Source organism: Melozone crissalis, unplaced genomic scaffold, assembly GCF_028551555.1.
Source record: "Melozone crissalis strain CALT ecotype California unplaced genomic scaffold, PUWL_Pcris_2 ptg000090l_1, whole genome shotgun sequence".
Taxonomy (NCBI): domain Eukaryota; kingdom Metazoa; phylum Chordata; class Aves; order Passeriformes; family Passerellidae; genus Melozone; species Melozone crissalis.
This window is the reverse complement of record NW_026535867.1, coordinates 2575683-2598548: the sequence shown is the minus strand read 5'-3', so window position 1 is coordinate 2598548 and position 22866 is coordinate 2575683. Positions and strand designations below refer to the sequence as shown.

At 37.7% G+C, this 22866-nt stretch overlaps 1 protein-coding gene across 7 annotated transcripts in view; it reads right to left on the bottom strand.

Moving 5' to 3' along the window:
* The window catches only part of CASK (calcium/calmodulin dependent serine protein kinase), a 185643-nt gene that overhangs the window by 35908 nt on the left and 126869 nt on the right, over positions 1-22866 (bottom strand). For all 7 annotated transcript variants that reach the window (XM_054291351.1, XM_054291346.1, XM_054291349.1 and 4 more), the window contains 2 exons: positions 16162-16283; positions 636-713 (listed from right to left, as the gene is read on the bottom strand). In XM_054291351.1, coding sequence (XP_054147326.1) covers positions 636-713; positions 16162-16283 — 200 coding nt within the window. The remainder of the gene's footprint in view (positions 1-635; positions 714-16161; positions 16284-22866) is intronic.

Here is a 22866-nt window from a genome sequence, read left to right as displayed (position 1 = left end):
TTTAAAGTCTTCCTCCTTTAATAGCACAATGAATAGTTTTCATATGACATAATCCCTAACAACTGCATGAATTTTTACTGATAATACATAATGCAATATGGGTTTGGGTTTTTTACTACTTGCCATAAATAAGCAAATAACATACTATTTGCAAGGTACAAGAATTAAGAACATCTGTGTCTATCTTTGGTTTTAGTGGGCCACATTCACTGCATTTCCAAGTCTGCTCTTCTTAGACTTATCTATGATAAACTTGGGTTTTTTTCAATTTAAAAAGCTGACACCTCAAAACATTTCTTTTTGTGACTAAATTTTATAAACATCAGATTTCTGGTGCAGATAAATATCCTGAACATGAAAGATTCTGCAATTACCCAGCAGGAATGTTCCTTTTAACATCACTACAGTTGAAAAGGTTAAATGATTAAACTGAGTAATATTCATAATCCTTACACAGATAAAGGAATTCTGCAAGTTTATGCAAGTTGTTTATGTAACTTGGGTAAGCAATGGTAATATTCCAGAAATAATTCAGATAATGAGCCAGAATACACATCTTAATGAAGAAAAGTAAGTTACAGTTTAAATACAATCAACCTTTCAAAGTAGAAAAAACCATACTTTAAAGCCATTACCTCTTTGGCTCTCTGTACAGCATCACTTGGAGGATTCCTGATTTGTGGTGAAGATTTTGTGTTTATTTTGTCATAAAGCTGAAATAAAAAGAAAACAAACTATTGAAATCATATGCTACTTTATATAAATTAATGAGTGTTTACAATAGCCTGCTGATGTTACCAGGATTAGGATGATTGTTAAACTGCAAAAGCCCCAGATGTTCTGTATACAAAATCTAGCAGCCTAGGGTTTTGGCTTTTCATTTTTAAACATTTCCTGATTTGAGCAGCGCCATAGATTCAGAGTTCATAGGATGACATGGGAAAGTTCAAGAGGTTAAGGGCTTCTGCAAACCTCCCATGCTTTTGCCACAGATTTACAGAAACTATATTCTTCTACTAGAAGTGACGCTATGAATCTTGAATAAATGCTATAAACCAAACATTCTGCTATAAAATCAAGTTAATCTGCATATCTCACTTTTCTCAATAAATCAAACATTCTGAGCAGTAATTTAAATAAACCTTGGAATATGGGAAAATGCTCTTGAAGACAGAACATTACAAAAGCCAAATACTCTGAGAAAAGGAAAACAAACTTTCCAAGAATGAGCACTCATAAAAAAGGGTAACCTTATTTTACTAGGATTTTCTGTTAGACAGAAGAATGTCATTGTATTTAAACAGGCTACTGCAAACCTTGCACATTAATTATTTTTTTAAAAAAAACACTCTTTTAAAAGAACCATTTATTTTTTTAAAAGAACCATTCAACTATGCAAAGCACAACAGAAGAAAGATCTTTCTTCAAGTTTCAAATTAGAGATAAGACATTACAGGCTCTTCTTCATACAAACCTAACACACTGTGCATGTTTTAAAAGAAAAAATATATACTTAAGAATAAACAGGTACTGTGATAAGGAGTATTTACAATTAAAACCTTCTGGTTTACATTTCAAGTGATATAAACTTGGTCATGCCTGTAATTATTTTCTAATTATGCCAGACTATTTCTTTGATAAATAAGACAGAAAAAAGGCACAAATAATATTTTTAGAGAATTAGAGACATTTTTATCACAACAAGGATGGTGAAACACTGCAACAAGTTGCCCAGGGAAGTTGGGGAATCTCTCAACTTTGGAAACACTCAAAATTTAACTGAAATTCAAAATAATGGACATAAAAAAGCATTCAAAATACAAAAGTGACCTTGAAACCTTCAGCAAACCCTGACAGTGCCAAGGATGAGGTGACAAGAAATCACCATTCAGGCTGCTCAGCAAGAGGGCTCAGGAGCTTCCTCTGGAAGTTCTCAGCTCCACTGTTTGGCTCAGAATGGCCTTGGATGTTTGAAAAAGGGAATCCTGCCAGGACACAGAGCTGCCCTCTTCTCTTTCTCACACAACATGAAATACCACTCAGTTTTAGATACATAAACTGTCATAAATGCAACCCAACACCACCATCACTTCCCTGGGTTAACAATTTAACAAACATGTTGAACATTTCAAGCCCATACACAAATAAGCACAAAACCAGCAAACAGTGTCACTTCCAAAAAACATTCCCTGCAGGACAGTTACACCACTCTCTTGGGGAAAGAAAAGTAGAAAAGTCAAGCTAAATCAGTTTCTTCCAATGCAACAACTTCAGCTTCTGCTGCCAAAACACCACTAAACTCCACAATTTAAGCAGCTTTGAAAGCTTTGTGATAAAACCCTTCTGCTAGTTTGTAGTTCAGGAGACATTCTATTTGTGCACACGATCATTTGTTTTACCTTTTCTTAAATAAATTAACAAAATCTACCCAAACTCCAGCAACTGCAAATTACAAAGTACCACCCTTCTATGCCTGTTAAGAAACTGCACTGAGCACTGTGTCCTGACCAAAGCACAGCAGAAAATGCACAATGCCCACCATGAATATTACTGAATGCCTTTTTTCTTTTTAAGAGCAATGAAGTTACAGAAAAGTTACCTTGAAAATATTTTTATTAGTTATTTCTAGCAATGGTTGAAAAGCTGCGTTGCTGAAGTTGCTGATTTCCCTCGTTACTGTGACCCAAAACAACCAGCAGTTTACAGAAACAATTTTCCCCCCACTAACATGGGACAGTTATCTTCTGAGATTAGGAAGGAGGCAAAAAGAAAATTAGGGAGCAGAGCTCCTCAAAGAATGTTTAGAAAAAAAAACAAGGCAAAGTTCAGACTAAACAAGAGTGCATTTATTTTTCCACAGTGCCTTCATGCTGAGGCATGGCACTTAAATTTCATCTTGCAGGATTTCTGCTTACTGAGGTCTGCTTTGAAGTCACTAAAGTAACAGGAGGAACTCTGACAGTAATTAAAAGAAAAACCTTAATATTTGCATTAAGGTTTAAGGATGATATATTACCCAAGGCAAGGGATCTATTAATTGTGGATCTAGAAGATGGCCTCACCCAGAGAATGGATGTGAATTTGGTAGATTCACTTGCATGAGGAGATCTCTTCATTTTGAAATAGCATACTCTAATTTAAGTTAGTTCATGGATTTTTTTTACAAGAGGCAAGAGGAGCAAAGCTTATAATGTGCATTAATGCACCAGAACTGGTGAAGCAGTCCCATCTCCCTTGCAATCTTTGAAAGAAGATTTTTGCAATATTTTTCAATATTTTTACACTTAAATACTAGCTATAGCAAAAGCAATTTAGAATTAAGGAATTTACAGCTTGCATAATTAATATGTGAAAGCATTTGAATGTAAAGGTTTCATTCAGACATTAAAAAGAATATTTGCTCCCTTGGATGTAAGAATCTAACACACATTTACATGAGTGTTTTAAAAGAGTGTATAAGAAAATTTTGAATAACACCTGTTTGTACACATCAGAGATTAAAGTGAACATTAATTACAATTCAGCCAGGCTCTGTATGCTCCCTGTAGTAGAGAATACATTACTTTGTGCAGTTAGCTACAACATTTTCATCACAGAAACCCATCCTGTTCACAATGCTGCCTCCTTTCAGCAACCCTGAAAATCTGAGTTCTACAGGGAGCACACCAAAGGTGGTTTCTTGTAGAGAAGAATGAACTGGCTCATTCTTCACTGTTCTCTGCAGAAAACTTTTCTATGCAATAACAACAGACTTACAGCAGGACAAAATGTGTGCCCTAATCATGGCTTTCTTTTTGCTGAGAGTCTCTATTTTCCAGCAAATAACTCTGTCCCCTCAGCCCAGGAACCAAACCTCCAACGAATTCACTCAGCAATAAGCATAAACATACCAATTAAAAATTTATAATAATTAAAAAAAAAGTAAAATGACACAGCATATGTAACTTTTGGCATTTTCAGACTTATGAATACTTTGTAAGTCACTCTCACTCCTCAGCATCAACTATTCTGCATTTCCTAGAAAGAAAATTGAAATTGAGAGCTTGCTCTTGACAAGATAAACAATCCCAACTGATGTATTAACAAACTTGATATAACAAACATACATTGACATTACAGGTAATAAATAGAATAGTACTGCTTATCAAAACAAGTTTTGATTTAAATTTTGCATGCTAGAACACAAAAGCTCTGAAGAGAATACCCACAAGTTGAGTTGCTATCAGTTCACCAGCTTTTGCAGCGTCAAGACTTTTTGTCTTCTGCCTGTACAAAGGGAGCTCCTCTCTTCTGATATTTAAAGCAGACAGCCCAAAGCCTAATCCACAATCAGGCAGTCGAGACAAAGCAACAAACTCTGCTCTTCTGACTACTTTTTCAGATGTGCAGAAATTCCTTTTTAACCATTTCCTGCAAGAGGAGTCAGAAAACTGCTCCAATGCAACCCCCATTCAATGTCACACTGAAAAATTTAGATATTTTACAAGTAGCAGAAATGCAGGTTCACCACCTGGTCTGATCCTGAATGTAATAAAGATTAGGTCCCCAGTGAAATCAGTATTTTAGCTACCCAAACCTCAAAGTTCCCGTGAGGCAAGTGAGAAACTTCTAAAAACAAGAGCTACTGAACTGCTAGAGCACAAAGCCTCCTGATCATTCAATACAAACACACATTTTGTGGGGATCCAGTTGCAATTCAGATCAGGTAATTGGCTGTCAACCTCAAATATTAAACATTGAAACATCTAAAAATAATCATTACAGTATGTCCTTATATATTTCACTTTCTCAACAGATTAACCACAGGCAACACAGTGATATTAGAGGGTTGTTTTTCATCACTTTTAGGTTTTGGGGCCATCTAAAAAAATCTTGTCTAGAGGTGCTGCCCCTTGCACAGCAGCATTTACTAACAAAGAGGATTTTTGCTTTGTTACCTCCCACAGCTCCCTGTCCTGGTTCTCCATCCACCCCAGAGGTTTTATGTGCTCAGAGACTGAAAGAAATTCATGACCCACTGAATAAATAATACTCACAAGTAGAAGTATCAAAGAATGGCTAAAATTAAAGGGCAAATTAGATTTATGCTAGATCACATAATTCCTTCTTCTGCCAGTTCTGTTTCACATCTCCTTTCCATGCAAAATATTATAATGTTCCCATGGGTGCCTCTTTTCCTGGGATTCTAAGCTCTCAAGGAAACACATCCCTTAAGCTAGTAACTCTTACTGGAAAACACAGAGTAGCAAGGTCACAGCAGAGGCTTTATCTTTGTTTAAAGACAGTTCACTCTTTCCAACCCTCTGTTCTCCACTGTTAAGGACTGTGCATGAAGTTAATTTTTACCATTTCAGCACCAGAGACCTAACATTTGCTTCCCAGCATAATTCTACAGAACAGGTTACAGTTCCATCCATGCTGTTCCAAAGCATCTTTCAGACTCTAATTTGTGCCTGCTAGAGCATTTTGGCTACAGCTTCAAATATTTTTCTGTGATACTCACTGTAGAAGAGGAGCATAATCAACATCTGCATGCCAGGTCCTCACCCAGTGAAATGCTGAGCGATTCAAACAAAACCAATTCAACAAAAGGGTTCAGGAAACAGTTTATCAGCTAAAATCAAGATTCTCTGACAGAGTGTTCACAGAAGACAGTCTGAAGCAGAACATGAATTCTGTCTGAACAAGTGTTTGTTTCTGTCATGCCCCAGAACTGGCAGCTGCCAACACTGCAGCTTGAAGCACTGAGACTTTCAGTAACCCTGACAAGGGTTATGCAGATTTGAAATACTCAATTCCTCTGTGCATATTCACATTCAAGCAATACATGAATAATCTTTCCAGTAAAAAATGTTGCAGTAGCAATTGGACCCTGAATTTCAATTTAAGTCTGATCATTCACATGACAGAACAGAAATACATACTCTTCTTCAAATTTTAAAAGAGGAACTTTTATCTGCAAAAAGCAGGCCAACTGTACTTTGTTTTAAGAAGTCACCTATATTCCTACATACTCATTATGTGTCTTTTAGAACAGAGTGACACTTGGTGCTACCTGTATTGGAAATAAACATAAAATCAGATTTTCTTACACCTTTACCTACCACACGCAGGAGAAAATGACGGCAGCTAAACTCAGTCAGCCCTATGCAATTTCAGCTTTTACTCAAAGCTGCCTTATTTTTTTTTACCATTCTTCATCTGGGCTTCTTCACTTGTTTTGTTATAAACGAAAACATAACTTTTTGGAGGTAAAAACAGAGGAGAGAAACTCAACTGGGCAGAACCATTAGTTCAGTTCCCACTGTGTGTGATTGGCAAACAAGTATTGTAGGGAGTGGGAATGACAAACTTCACTGCACAAACCCTGAAATCCTGGCACACTACTGAAGTTAAATGCCAACTGGAGAATGTTTAATGTGTATTAACAGGTTGTTAATGACCTCATTTCTGAGGCACAACAGATAATACCTGCTTCTTAGGGGTCAGTGCCTTGCTATGGGAGAAGGAGATACATGAACTGATCTACTTGAAGAATGGATAGAATAAAATTCCTGACCCTTTGGTGTGTTGTACAGACAACAAACTGCCTGTCAGACAGGCAGAGCTGACAGAACAACATCTTAGTAAAACACAAATGATGAAGGTTTATATTACTGAGGATGAACACAAACGACAGGTGAGACATACAGTTCCCTTCAGCCAAGGTGGAACCCTGAAATGATTTTAGGCTCCTTTGAGAAGGAAAACACATCCCCCAGCCACAGCCAAAGACTGTGCAAGCATTGCCTTTGTAGTGATCCAAAGGGTAAAAAGGATCCCAGAAAGAAATCCTCTTCACTGCCTTCCCAGGGTCTGACAGGACAATCTGGTGACATGAGAGCTGTAAGGAAAGCACACAACCCTTCACCTGTGCCAGCAGCAGGGAGACATTAGACATTACCAGTCAATATTTCATCAAGGATATCTTCCACTGACATATTTTGTATGCTTGGAGACATGAGGGGAACCAGAAGGTTCAGGTAAAGAACAGTGAAAAGGTTTTTCATCCTGTTATGTAGCTAAGTGTTGGCACACCTGTTGTATATCTTTTGATCAAAACCTTAAAAAGTGAAAATGTATCCAAGTTTCAATTCTCTCAAAAGGTTATAATGCTGTAGCAAAACTGCAGGCAGTCATGAACTGTGGGGAAATCACAGAGTTCAGTCTGAAACAAAGACTACACAAATCCCTGCAGCTCCACACGCTGATACAGTGACAAACAGATTCAAGGACGCATTTCTGCTTACATTGGTTCAGACCCCACAGATATTCAGCAATATCTGACTTGTATATTCTATTTCTTTGCAAGGGTTGAAGTTTCTACCTTCAATGTAAATGAGCTACAAACAAATTTTAGCTCTGTTGTGGAACATATTTTTTTTAGCAGAGATTATCAAGTGCTATGCACTTACTCTGTGAAATCAAAGCCTTACCACTTCAGAGGCAAAAGAGCCAAGGAAAGGACTATACTTGTACAGAATAAAACTCCAGGTGTGTGCATTTCTTCCCCCACAATTGACTTTTTGAATTCTGCCTCTGGATTTACTTCACAGTTACCAAGAAGATTTATATTTATTTATTTCAAGTTGTCTCACAGAAATACTGATATGGTATGCTACTGGTTATGGTTATGCTACTCCTCAAAACCACAGGAGACATTATTTTCTTCTATTTAATTTCAGGTGTCCCTAAATGCCTCATTCATGTATGATGAACCCAGACAGGTGTCTGACAGCATTTTATTTCCTTACAAAGCAGGACTCTAACCTAGTAATTTGTCTCCTATTTTAAGGAAAATCCACATTAATACTCATCATAAAAATGTTATTGACTGTAGAAGCTGCAGTTCTCCACCAGTGACAGCAGATGTTGAAGACATGCCAGACAGTACACAGACATAACCAGACTTTATTCTGTTCACACTGCAAATGTTTTAACATCTTTTGCAAAGATGAAATATGTCAAACTAGGACGAGATAAAGGTACTGATTTACACATGGCAGTACCAACAAAACCAGCACAGCAGTTGGAAAAACAAAATTCAAAGGTCCCATTTAAAAAAAGCAAAATTCTCACTCTGGAATGTTCCAGTAGTAGTGTTGGGAAAAATTTGGGCTTAGAACATTTTTTTCCCAAGGTACTCTGACGTTAGTGACTTCAAAGACACAAAAATCCCATTATTTCAATAACAGAGTCACTTTTTTCCTTCTTTTTTACTGCACTGGATATAATTGAAGCTGATCTTAACAAAACCAAGGCAAAGCACTTTTTAGAGATGACACCATGCAGCTGATGAGATAAAAGTAAATGTAAAAGACATTGAAGTGCTGGAGGGAGTTTAGATAAAGGGTCTGGAACAGAAGTCTAAACAGGGGGAGCAGAGAGCTTGGGGTGTTTAATCTGGAGAAAAGAGGCTCAGAAGAGACCTTATCACTCTCTATAACTCACTCAGAGGAGGAGCAAGCTGGGGGCTGATCTCCTCTCCCAAGTAACAAGGGATAGGTCAAGAGCAAATAGTCTGAAGTTGTGCTAGGGAAGGTTTTAGACTAGATATTAGGGAAATTTTTCACCAAAAGGGTTATCAAGCACTGGAACAGGCTGCCTGGTACAGGGATGCACTTGGCAGTGTTGGGTTTACAGGTGGACTTGATGACCTTAAAGATTTTTTCCAACCTCAACGATTCAATAAGCACCAGGAAAAACAACTCCCTCAGTACAAAAGGGCTTTATAAAGAGATTCATTCCATGGAAAACACCTTGCTACACCCCACAGAATAACCTTTGCTCCTGTCTTTCCCCCACCTTTCAATATGGACTTTAATAACCAAGAACAGGAACTAACAGAGTTGGGTTAGGCCTGAATTTGGGCTTCATCCCCAAACCTGTTGGCCAAAGTACCTTGTCAGGGTTGGATCATCACCCTGAAGAGAAAGTGCTAATTACCACAAACCTCATTCCAGGTGGATACAGAACCCATAAAACCAGTAAAATCCACAATAACCAACAAGAACACAGCTCCTCCCCTGCTTTGTGATGGGGCGCATACCTTGCACCAGGAGGTGCTAATGCTGGAATTCACAACAATTCTTGTTTCTCCCTATTCACATGAATTTTTCTGCAAGGAAAATTCTGCATCAATTTTCTGAGAATAAAAATACATAAAAATACACTGCAATGAGATCACCAGCACCTAGAACAGTCACCAGGCCCCAGCCAAGAACCTGAAGGACTGGAAGAAGGAGGCAGAGAGGACTGACTGAATTCAGAGACAGAGGCAGAGCTCACTGGGCTGTTTATACATTGCCTTTGGGTTTTTGAATGCCAGCTAAGTGCAGACTGAAGTATCACTGCAAAGTTAAGCTCCCAACACTAAGAAGCTGAAGCATTATTCAAGATTTGCAGCCCAGGTGCTGCAGCATTTCCTTATTTTTGTCATTTCTCAGAGCAGATCCCAAACTCTAGGAGAAACAATAAACCCAAGAATCTGAAGGTTTATAAGGAAAAAATCCCAAACACAACATGTAGCCCTTATGGTTAAAAAGAAACTTGAACTGCACACAACACAAGAAGTGAAGAAAATGTAGAAAGTTAAATATGAAACTGATCCTCTTTATCTCAAGACAATATCAATGAAGTTAATTAAATATTTCACAAGTGTCAGGAACACAATGCTATTGTTCTTTGATGTATCAGGGCCCAGTAACTTAATAAGACTGAAATAATGGGAATTTTTAGTTCCACATAAAAAAAGAATTTGTGGATTTTGGAGTGAGAGATGTTGGTGCACACAGACACAATGACACACCTTTTACACAGGGGAGATGACATCAGGCCAAGAAGAATGGGCTACGTACTGAAATTCCTATTTAAAATACATTATCAAGCTCAATTTCACTTGAGAATTCACCACATCAGTATCAAGCTTATAAATATTCAAAATGACAGAATATTAGTGAAAAAGAAAACAGGTTAAGCATAACAAAGTAACTCTCACAGTATCATGAAAAACTGAGCCAGAATTTTGCATTGTTGGAAAGTGGTGGACACATAAATTTCTCAAAAATTACTCTCAATTAATAAAAAAGTAACTGCTGGCTCATATTTGTATTAGCCTTGGGTTTAAGAGATTCACTCACTTTTCAGTATTACATATTATAAAAATGTGGAACAGTGCCTTCTGCTCTGAAGACTAAATATAAAATAAATTCCCCATTTCATTTGTAAGGCAGAGGAACAGGAAGAACAAGAAAACAATGAGAGGATGCTGAGTGGCAAAGTGATCCACCTATCCCAGCAGCAGAGAAAATTAAATGCAAAGGTACAATGGAAGATGAAAATTGAAAGTATTTTAGAGAATGATTATGAAATAATGCAGAAGGAATTCCAGGACAGAGTCTGCTTTTTGTGTTCTTCCAGACAGAGCTTCCAGAGAAGTTACCTGTTGGGGAACAAATGCACTGCTCTGGTGGTGATGATCCAGCCCACCTGCTGAAGGAATCCTCCCCAGTTCTCCCTAAGGCTTGGCCATTGCTCTGTCTCAGTGCTGGGAAAGGAGCTCCCACTGCAGTGTGGGACAGTCCCTCCCACTCCTGGGCTGAGCACGCTGCCTTGCTCTGGGATAAAAGCCAGATTTGATTCCCCAAATAGCAAGGTGCCTTCCTGCCAACATAGTTTCTTCTGGGATTTTTTTTTAACAAATATTTTCCATGTGTTTTTGTCTTACAATGATATGAAATAAAGCACAATTAAAAATATGAAAACAATGTGTTTTAAAAACGATTAGGTGATATTTCACTTAAGCATAACATGCTCTGAGGGCTTTTAAGCAAGGCATCCATAACACACTATGTGGTCTGCTGTTGCAAAGAGAAGCATTCAGGTTTCACTAAAACATGTTCCTCCTATAAGTGCTAACAAAATCAGTATTCAAGAGGGTAAGGACCAATGAGCATCCAAAAAAACTCACACCACACTATGTGATTCACATATAAAATCATTCTATTCACATCAAAACACAGTAAAACTGGATGATCTAGGAAAATATTTAAGCTTTTTATACCTATCTGCTAGTTTTAATTTCTACATCATATGATAGATATTCCACCAGACTATTCACGATTTAAAATAAAAAAGGAAATGAAAGCAACCTGAGGAAAAAAATCTAAAGGTTTTTTGTCCCCCCCACCCTTTTTTAAAAATTATTAAGTATATATTAAAATTGTTAAAGTAATTCACTTTGCTCAAAATGAGCAGATCATGGATAAATACATAGAGAGTTTAAAATACTGTCAAGCAGAGGACATAGTATCAGCCCTGCCTGGACACTGCTGAATAACTGCAACTTTTACAAAGGACATTCAAATTTACTGTGCCAACATCCAGCCTGGGAGGGTAAGCAGAACAAACCAAAATAAACCCAGCAGAAAGCTTTAGCCAACCATCTAAGAAGCTAAACTGAGGTTCCAACAACATTCATTTTAGCAAAAGGGAAAATATGTTTCCTTAAAAGTCTGGACTTAGGACAAAATCTGTCTGGATGACAGAGTTCAAAAGAAATCCTAAGGAAACTCTGAAGTGTGCATAGATGCAGGTTCCTGTGAAACACACCATGAGCAGCAAAGGATAACAGACACAGAAGTGAGATTCTCTTGAGAAATCAGCATGCCTTAAATATGCACTGTGAATATAAATTAAACTGGAAAAAGAAAGAAGTGGCTGCACACATATATATAATACAAATGGCCAGTGCAAAATGTATTTATCCTCTTTTAGTTAAATATGTGTGTAATGTATTAAGCCAACAAAAAGTAAAATAAACTTTCTTGAAAGCTTGTAACATTTCTATCACAGAAATAACAAAACTTACCTCAATGATTCCATCTATGAAATTAATGTAACAAACTTTCAAAATTCACAGCCAAAAGACATCAGCCTAGGGAACTATCTCTGCCTTGGGACAGACAGATGCAGACAAAGCCAGCAGAGAGGCCCCAGTCACACAAAAGCTGATATTGTTCTCCTGCTGGGTGAAAATCTCACTTGTAAATTGAGGGACATGTGCATTCAGAGTCAGCCCAGCCAGGGCCCTGCAGAGGTGACCAAAGCACAGGAGAATGATTTCTCTCATCTCCTTCAGGGCAGGCAGCTGCACCAAGCAGCAGCTCCTGCGTTTCCATCTGAGCAGAATTCCTCTGATGCACTGACAGAGATGAAACATCATGGATAAAACATCATGGATAAAACTCTACCCCACTAAGCACAGCCTTGAAGCCCACTAGACTTTAACAAATAATAACTGAAGTAAAAGACCTCCAAAATTAGTAACCTCTTTACAATTCTTTCCAGCTTCTTTATCAGTCCTGCTAACACAGGACAGCAGTGTCTCCCAGGATGTCTTTCATGAAAGTCAATAAAAAAGAATTGAATTCAAGTATTTGATAAGGCTTCTAAAAATCTGTCCATGGTAATAAAAAACTGCTTTCACTACTTAAATTTAACTCTGTTTTTCCATAAAGTTATTTATATACTGTACTGCATTCTTTATCATCTAAATTGGATGCTGGAATGAAACAGTCTATAAAGCTTTATATAGTCATAAATCCAGACATTTCTAAGTGACACAGAGAAATCTCCTACAGGATTCAGCAAAATTTTGATCATCAGAGATGAACAGAGCAGGAGAAAAGAAAAATCTGTCCAAACCAAAGTTACTCTTTTACTTAAACAAAAAAAAAAAATATCAATCATTAAACAATAAATTTTTTCTAGCCAGTAAATATTTCTATATGGCTGTTTCTAAAAGGGTCTTTTCTTTACTCTCTGCAGTAAACACAAGTTTTTAATAATGAAATGTGAAACTTCTCTGCAGGAAAAAACCCACTCAACACAAATAATAGGATTCTATAACATGATGAAAAAAACCACACAATGAAACTATTCAATAAACCCACATCAGGATATGCTTCTGTATTGCTGAGAGTGATTAACTACTTTCTAAGCAGTTTGCACATTTCTTCCCCTTGTTTTGAACGCTTTTGGCCACCAAGTAAATTAGAAGAGAGCCTTAAGACAGTTATCTAAACAAATTAATCAATTAAAAACAATCAATAGGATGATGCCTTCTGTGGCCTTCAGAGGTGCCTGTCCTCATAACACCCAAGTTAATGAATTACTGAGAAAGAAGATTTCTATTTTGTAATCTAAAAAAAACCCAACAGATGGGTAACTTGCAGCCTTAACAAAATGATTGTTCTTTCCTTCTTGGCCTTCAGAAAAAGTTATTTCAGAGGCAAAATAAGACATTTCAGCAGCAGGCATGATCTACCATCATGTGCTTAATCTAAAAATAAGGATAACTCTTGAGAAAGAGTAGGAACACGAGAACAAATTTAACTGTGGAAAATGGCCACAGAAGAGGAACAGTATTTAATGCAAAGTGACAGCCACAACTTCACAACAGAATAGAAAATTCCTACTTAGTGGCATATAATGGTTTATGGGTTACTTGGTCTGGAGGCTTCAGTAACCCTAAATACTCTAAGAGGAATTAACAGTTTCCCTGGCAGAACTTCATCCAAGTACAACTGGTGATTTTTCCTGAGAAAGAAATTGGAATAGTATTGATACAAAACCAGAAATCAATCTCCCACATGCAAGTTACTGACAGGAAAAAACTACCCTTCCAAATAATACTGACACTTGCTTCAGGCTTTAGAAGACTTATTTCAGGACACTGCATTGTTTCAGAATTTTAGTTTGTATTTTTCTAACCAAAGTATCCTGGGGAGGATTCTATCATTGCCCTTCCACATAGCATAATGAAAGAAAAATGCTTTTTATGCCATTTTGTTCTCACAGATATCTTTATAAGGTGCAATTACATGCATCCCTCTCTGTTTATGAGAATAACTGATGAAGAATGTGAAAATTCTACAACTTCACTGCTGGTTTTTCTTATTTGAAAAGCTACAACATATCATTACAGTATTACCAGGTCATGAATGAAGTACCAGGAACCTGACTGGCACTGTCAAGAGCAGAAAAAAGCAAAAGCATTGCAGAAGCATGAGTTAATGTCTGGCAGACCTATTACCCTGAAAAATACTGAAACTAAGGCCATGTGGTTTACCAAAGCCCAGGAAGTTATAAGATAATACAATAATGGTTAATAAATATCTAAAACCTTTCTGCATGAGTGACACAAGTATTTTGGTTCTTAGTACACTCATATTATTCTACTCCTCTCCAGATTTTTTATTTCTTGTTCATATTAACTGAGCACCTTTCTGTACTGCAGCATGCCATATAAAAAGTAATTTAAGCATCTAGGACACAAGGTAGGTGAACTTAAATTGGGAAAAAAGATTCATATTTTAATACAAATTGCAAAGATGAGTTGTTGGAGATACAATTCAGGAAGTCATGAGCTCCTAGTCCCTTCCTCCTGTATGCCCCATATAATTTTATGCAATGCCTGTTGATGTAAAATGCATGAACAGTTATCAGAGAACAAAGATGAGAACTGCAGTGTGGTGCCAGGGCAATGCCACCATCACTGAGCAGCCATCCCCATCTCTGGATGCTCCAGTCCCAGGGGCAGCAGAGCTGTGGGAGAGCTCTGCCAGCAGCTGGGGCCACCTCCAGACTGGAATCCCTTAAACTTCAAGAATGCACAGAATTCAAGTGACTGATCAAACAGTAACGAGTGTACAAATCATTCACTACATTCTAAAGAGTCTGCACACCACAGGACCTGTGGCACTTTTTATATTCAGCTTGTGCTCCTGCAAAGCTGCACAGAGGAACCAGAGCACTCAACAGTTTTGCAGAAACTCTCTCAAGTCTCTACAAACATCATCAGGAACCTGCAGATCAGACAGCTGGAATGACTCCTACTCCTGTGGCTCTTTCACTGGGTGAAAAACACACACATCTTGTTAGATCTGTGATATTGACTGAGCTGTTCAGTTTTAGACATTGCACTGAAAAGTTCATCATCCATGTGATCACACAAACATTTTGGTTTGATCCAGGAGTGCATATTTTAAATTAATTTCATTATGCCCACCTACCATTTTTTATTTTTCACTGTACACTGTTACCAGAGCATATTTACTCTCAAACAACATTAAAATAAAAGATGCTGTTCACCTACCAGTGGTTATTCAGCCCACAGGACTGCAGCACAACTGGCATAAAGTAAAAGCAGTCAGAACACACAGAAGTGGCAGCCCTGGCTCCCCAGTGCCAGCTGCTTTGCCCTGCAGGTGTGTCACTGCTGTGTCACAGCACCTGCCAAGGTGCCCCTGTGCATTTGGTTCCATCTGGAGTTTTTTCTCAGTGCAAGCTGTAGATTGCTTTAGAAAAAGCTGGTCTTCCCTAAAAGCAAGTTCTCTGTCTTCAACATGAAGTATCCACATATCCCAGAAAAAAACATCAGGGGAAGTATTTTTTCTGCTACTTTTTTTGACTTTTACTTTAGATCTCAGTGCTGTGCACATACAAAGTCACTGACAGCATGGTGTGCTTTTGAATTTGTCATTCAGTGAGTGTTTTGGCACTCTAGTAAGACACTGTTGCCTTATGGACTAGCAGCTCTCCAGAACCACAGAGAAATACAGATTTTAGATGACTGAGCATATAACATACCACATCCAAGTGTGAAAGAGAAATGAGCATACCTTGGTGCATCACACAAAACATTTCAGACTTGTAAGAATATCCCCAGACCTGGCCTGAGATTAGTACATTTAATGATAATAATAATAATAATAGAACATGCACAGTTATAAAGTTGTAAATTTCAGTTATAAAGTTCACATTTAAAATAAAAACTAAAATCTAGCCCTTATTAAGGGAAAAAAAATATCCTGATTAATTATTTTAAAGCAAACCTATTAACTACAACTCTTAATCACTTACACATCCTACAATACTCTATATTGCAGTCCTAAAAATGTATTTTTGCATAAAGTGCTGGAGGATTCTTACATTCTACAAATAAAGAAATTGATTTTGATATCAAACAAGAAAAGAGAATATGCTAAGGATAAAATAAAATGTTATCCAATGGACAACAGATCCAGGAACACATTCAAATTTTTATCACAGAAAACTTACATCTAGTAACGTGTGAAGATGCTGATCCTGGAAAACACTGTGAAGAAAATCTAAGTCTTTTTCACTGCAGTCTGTAAGTGCATGAATTTCTTCCAGGCTGTCCAGCACCTGTGAGACTGCTCCTATGGGGCAACAGACAGGGAAAAAAAGCAGAAAAAAAAATCAATAAAGCAAAGGCTCATGGTAAACTGAACTCTGGAAAAGGAAACTTTCCATTCATCTGGTACAACTGGAATAGGATCTTAAAAAAGCTGGAGTTTTAATAAGAAAAATCACTGAATAAATTTTACATATATCAAAAGTGCTCACAGATAATGTAATTATACATAAGAAATGGCTTAATGGGAGAGAGGTCAAAACCTGAGTTTATTAAGCTCAGCTTTGTTCTATTTTAGCCTCGCTCCCAACAATATCTCATGGAGCCACTTGCATTATTGGCCTGTCCTCACCATTCCCACCCCATCCTTCACTTCTCTTTTTGAACTGCCAGACAACTTCAAATACATGCTGTACAATTTTGAAACATCAGTAAGAATTATTTTGAAATCAAATCCCAAACATTGGTAAAATCAGGAAGAACCAATGCTTTCACAAATATTTTTAAAATCAGCATCGGGATAAAGGAAGGAAGAGGGAGAAACACCTGACTGCTGAATCCTGGGGGACAAAAAAGGCTGTAATGTGTTTTTGTTCTGTTTGTCCTGCTTGCCTGGTTATCTCCTACCCTGCTTTTTCAGCAGGGCATGGTTTTGGGTCATAGGATGATGGGGATGATTTTTATATGGCATGGGGGTGAGAGAGAAGTGAGAGCTATGGAGACAAAAAGGAGAAATGGGAGGCATTATGGAAGGTCCATGAGGGAAAGCTGAACTCTCAGCAGGAGAGGACAAAGAAACACAACACAAACCCACAGTAAACCACCCCACAGTGGTTCTGTGTGAAGCAACTTGTTTAAAAATCAGAGTATCAGTGGTGGCTGCCATTTATGTGCTTTACTAGGATGCCAACTTTGGCTTATCTCAACACCCATGGATCATGTCCTCACTTTTTCCACTGTGGTAAAAGCATCTGGTAAGAGGCAGCATATCCAGTGAGAGTCTGCAGCAATGCTGTGGTGGTCTGGCAGTGAACAACTGAATGCTTTTTCACAAACAAATTCTTAATTCTGGATACTGAACTCTAGACATGCTCTATTTCACGAATTTCTCATCAATATGCTTATTCTGTTTATTTATACATTTGCCTGTGTCTTTTTGCCAAGATAGATAACATCTAAAAAAATTGCTGCATTCCTTGAAATTCTATCTTCTATTGCATGAACAATTCTTATCAGCCCTCCTTAACTCAAAGGCTTTTGTACTGCATTTTCAGAATGTAATAAAAACAATATACCCAACTGCCTCTTAACCACACAAGGAAAAGTTAACTTATTTCTCTGAAAATCTTGAAAAAGTTGAATAAACATAACAAAATACACAAAAACTACTATACAAGACTTGCAACCTCATGGCTGAGGAGAAATAAATTACAAACCTAGAAACTCTTGCATCACATTTAGTACAAACCTCAGCCTAAAATTCTCCTCACAGTTCTCTGTACAAGGTTTGAGAATATCCCCCTCACTCACAGCTCATGTCTCAGGAGCAATAAAACTTAATTCTCTCCCATCAAGTGTTTCTGACTACTTACACCTATTTGATGGACTAATTTATGTTCTTTCAAAAATCTGTGGCTGTCAGCAAATAAAACAAATGGTTTGACTTTTAGTAGTTGCTGTGCACGAGGTTGGGTGCACTGAAAAAAGAGAAAAATTTGCTTCCTCTTTGATAATGAACAAGAATGCTCATCTGAAAGGAACCATTCACATCCCTCTGCCACAGACACAGCAGGAAACCTGAGGAAATATAAGGACTGGGGATCTGCTGGTTAGAAGATGGAGAGATCCCAACCAAGCCTCAAAGCCAAGGAAAAAAACCCACCCAGGGACCCCAAAAGAACTGCACTGTTTCCTTTCCATGTTCAGCACATCAGTTAATGACTGATGGAATTAGAGATCTCCAAGCCTGAAGAAAAGTGCTTGACTTTCCAGGTGCCAGTTGGTAGAAGAAAATTTGTTAAAATTCTCTTTTATTTCTGCTGTTTTCATGCTCAGAGGTATTTTTATTTTATTTATTTTATTTTCAAGCAAAGCTTCTTTTTCTGGGTTCAAAGCCCTTTCTGTGTATTTGGGGAATTTAAGGAAAATTCAAGAGAAGATTCACTTCAGAGCCTGGGGATATTAAGAGTCTCTAATGCTGTTCAGTGTTGCCCATAATCTCCAAAACTTGAGCCAAATCTGGAACCAGTAAGAAGTGTGTTCAAAGTTGCCTGCAGTGCTGTGTTATTGTGAAACACCAAATGCTCTGGACCACCACATTCCTTATTTGATAGTTTTATTTCCTTTGCAAAATTTATTTTGTGGAATACTTTGAGGGCTTTGAAATAGAAATGAAAATTGTGATTTTTCAATATTTGCATCTCAACAACCTCTTGAATATTTGGGAATTTAAAAAAAAATAGGGTTTGATCATTAGATCTTTTTTTTTCTCCTGTCCATTGGTCACATTGAATAGGAGGCTGTAAATAAAGTTTCCAAGAATGTCCTTAAGAAATTTGATGGGACTTTGTGACAGTGGCTTTGTTAATCTCACAAATGACAGTTTTTACCTTATGTTTTTATTTTTACCTATAATCTTATGTTTCACCTACCGCCATGCCCCTCACTCATTTACAAATAATGTGCACCTGTATGAGAAAATGGCATAGCAGCAATATACTGACAGCATGTTAGTGCTTAAAAAAAGTGAGAGGACAATTTTACAGGAATTTTTGTGAACACTTAAACTCTCTTTGTTACAGACATCTGTTAAAATGTCTAAAAGTCCCTTTCAGAAGAGTTTTAAATTCAGGGAAGAGATATTACATAAAATGAAGTTAACCAACATTTACAGCACACATGTTTCTAAAAAGATTAATATTCAAGCTGAATTTCTAACCTTTGGGGAAAGTGTAAAGCTGCTCAATATTTATAATTAAAACTTATATCCTCTTGAAATAGGATTTAAACTCTTTTCAACATTGCAAATGCACCCACTTTAACCTTTATCACAGATGATAAAGGACTTAAGTGAATTATTATAGTCATACAAACTAAAATCTCAGACTTCTCATGGTCTGTAGCAGTTACAGACAGAATCTAGAAATATGAAAATTAGAATGATGCATAAATATCAGTAAGACAGGAAAAATCAGGAAGTTGACTAATTTGACTGGCTGTGTTCATTTGTTTTTTAAGACTCCAGAAATTAAACTTTGTTATAAAATCCTGCTCACTGTCCCAGAATTTTCAAGCAGCCCCAACTTTTGGGTGAGATGAATCTCACCTGAACCTTAAGTTACTATAAAACCAGATCCAACTGCACAGGAAAGGCTGCATTTCCAGTGATATAAATAGAAGACTCTTCTCTGCAGAAACAGTAACAAAATCCACACCAAACATGGTTCTGTGAGAAGTCTCTGGATCCTCCTGTAAATGCACAGAAATGACCACAGGGTCAAAGGAGCAGGGACACTCTGGGCCATGCACACAAACTTGTCTTCCCTGTATTCCCATAAGAAAACCTAAGAAAGAATGGTTGCAGCTACTCAGAGTTTCCTGGGGACTGCCAACTGTGAAAAGTTGAAAACTATGAGCTGTCATATATAAAAAAAGAGGAAAAACCACATTAGAATGCTTATGACAGTCTCCTGCAGTCACCACTAGTACATGAGATGCTTTTACAGTTAGTGGAATGACTTCTTAAGGATGATACCCAATTACTTCTGAGAAGACAGAGATGAATTGAGCAGTTTTCTGTCTACTGAGGCAGATCTGTTATGTATCAGAGACACATTTGCCTTGTGAAGCAGAAACTTGGGAATTTATCTTCACACTGCGTAGTCAAAGTTTCCCCAGGTATTTTGTGCAAGGCTCTACCACCTCATTTTTGGAGATGGCCAGTGAAAAATAGTTTTCTGTTACAGCTGAATTCTGTCTCTAGAGTCTGTAGTTGTCATACAGTGCACCTGAAGTTGCTATGGACACAGGTTCTTCAGGCTGGAAGTAGGCAAAGCCTTGGTAAAATGTTGTTGTTACTACAACATCCAGCTATTCTGGTCTGGAACAGGTGGTTTGACTAGAGAAACTGAACTTTAAAGGTAGGGAGGAGTTGCTTACTTCTCCCCAGAACAGAGTAAAAGAGAATTTTAAATACTATTCCAAGAATTGCCTGCACATTCTGCAGTAGCCAAGTGTCCCCGTAGTACAAAGCATCCCAAAAGTTTGCTTTTCTGAGGCTTCTCAGCACACCAGGAAGGTATAACTGGCTCCCCCTGTTATGTAACAGGCAGTAAACAGAATCAGGAACCTCTTTTCATGTGACATGTGTTCTGCAACACCGTACAACTGAATAAAGGGTTTAGGTAAAGAGACTCAGCTATTGGTACAAAGCACAGACTACACCCTGAGTGCAAACACTTTCTGACAGAGAGCAAAAGAACTCCTTGATTGATTTTTCAACACTGAAGATTACAAACCCTCATGTAAAGTGTCATAAAAATCAGAAATTCACTTGAGTAATGAAAACCCAGAACTCAAGAAGCCTGACATTGTTTAAACACAAAACTATAAACACCTTTTTGCCATTCTCCTGCAATTACTATGCCAGGAAATAACTCTGCAGAAGAACTTATAATAATCATTATACTATTAGCAAGTTTTTACGAAAGAGACATTGGCAAAGTCTAAATCTCTTAGATTTGTAGAACCACATAAAATGAAGTTCATGACACCAGCCACTCCTTTGTATCCTGTTCATTCTTATAAACTGTCTTTATTTGATTGGTTTTTCAACTGTTCTTCATGTTGTGTAAACAGGTAAGTAACTGTGACTTGAAGATTTCACAGTGGTATTTAAATGACTAAGAAAGGCTTTGCTGTCATTTGCAATTTCTCTATATGTCACAGTTCAGTCCTTAAGCCAGCCAATCTACAATAAACAGAAGCTGATTTCTCTCAGCCTCATCTCGTGGCTGCCTTCTCATGGGCAGCTGATGGAAATGAAGTTAAAAGACCAATCCTGGCTCTTAAAGCACAGCCATTTCAGAAGGTAGGATTTACATTCTACTTTGTTTATGAAGAGGTCTGAGGGTAGTACATCCAGCAAGAAAAGACAAAAAAATCATCAGAAATTGTTAAATTTTACAGAGATCAAATATTAGAATGACAAAACGAAGTCACAGGATACAACCTCACAAAAAAACAAGCCATGGGCATTATTATAAAGTGCAGACCCTTCTACTACTTTAACTGATGTAACTTCTCAGATTTAGAGAAAGCCAGCTGAGCACCAGCTGCTCTTCATCACTTGCTACAACATCTGCAAGAATCACTGGAGCTGAGATGCCTCTGATCTCACACAGTAATTTGCTGCTCTTTGCTGTTCACTGTATTCCAGAGCAACTGACTCTGCAGGGACAGATGACAGCCAAAGCAGGTGTACACATGTACATGACTGTAAGAGTTTATATAAGGTGGCAGATACATGTTTTACATATATGCAGCAGTGTAATTAACATGCAAGGCAAGTAAAGGCTCTGTCCTGCTCAAATTTGAGCTATATGGCATTTCATGACTTCTTCCTCCTTGGACTGAAATCAAACAGTGAAGTTTAGACACTATAAATTTATAAATAAGCTCCTACATGCACACAGTTCTGTGAATGCTACTGGGAAGCAAATAAGGCAGTGATAAAAGAAATATATGTATATCCATACACTGCATGTATATAAAACAATCAGGAAGAGTGTAGTAAGAGAACTAGAAAGGTGGAGGTTTATGGAGATGACAGCAACAATTCAGAAAGAAGACTGCTGGTGCAAAGGAAGGGTATTGGGATTTACAACTACATTAAAAAAGGTAGGAACACCTAAGGAATACAAGAAAGGAGAGAAAGGCATGTGAAGTCAGAAAAGAAACTAAAGGAAATAGGTGCAGGAGAGAAAAACAAGGAGAAAGGGACTAAACAAAAGAAAAAAGAAAAAGGAAAAGAAAACAAGAGATTAAGTGTTTCCAAACAGCAGACAGAACATAGAGGAGAGTACTATGTATGGAAAACAACAAAGGATGGGGGGGAAGAGGAAGTGGTGGGGGAGAGGACAAAGAGGGCAGCAAGAAACTGATGCTTAATTTTGAAGAGAGACTTTCTACATCCTGCACACACAGGGGCACTGACAGTGGGCAAGACTCCACTTTCTCCTGTCTCCATACTTGGCACCTTCACATAGTTTGTCAACTCTTTTTCCCAGCTACCCCTCACTGAAAATCCAGCCACAGATATGAGAGAAGCCAGCCTAGTGTGGCGGCAAAGAAACATGCAGAAGTGTTGTTTTACAAACCAGACCTGTAGCTTACATCTAAGTGCACTCACATGCAACTAAACAAATGAATATTTTAATAGATGAATGCCCTTCACTACCCCTTCCTTAGATCCTTTCTTCCTCCTTGCAAAAATGTCTAAACCCCCCCTTCTGTCCAGCATGAAGGCAGCACACCCTTATAGTCAGTTTGTGGAAGAAAAGTCTCTATGCATGAACAAAAACCCAAAAATCATGGCACAAGCACTGTAT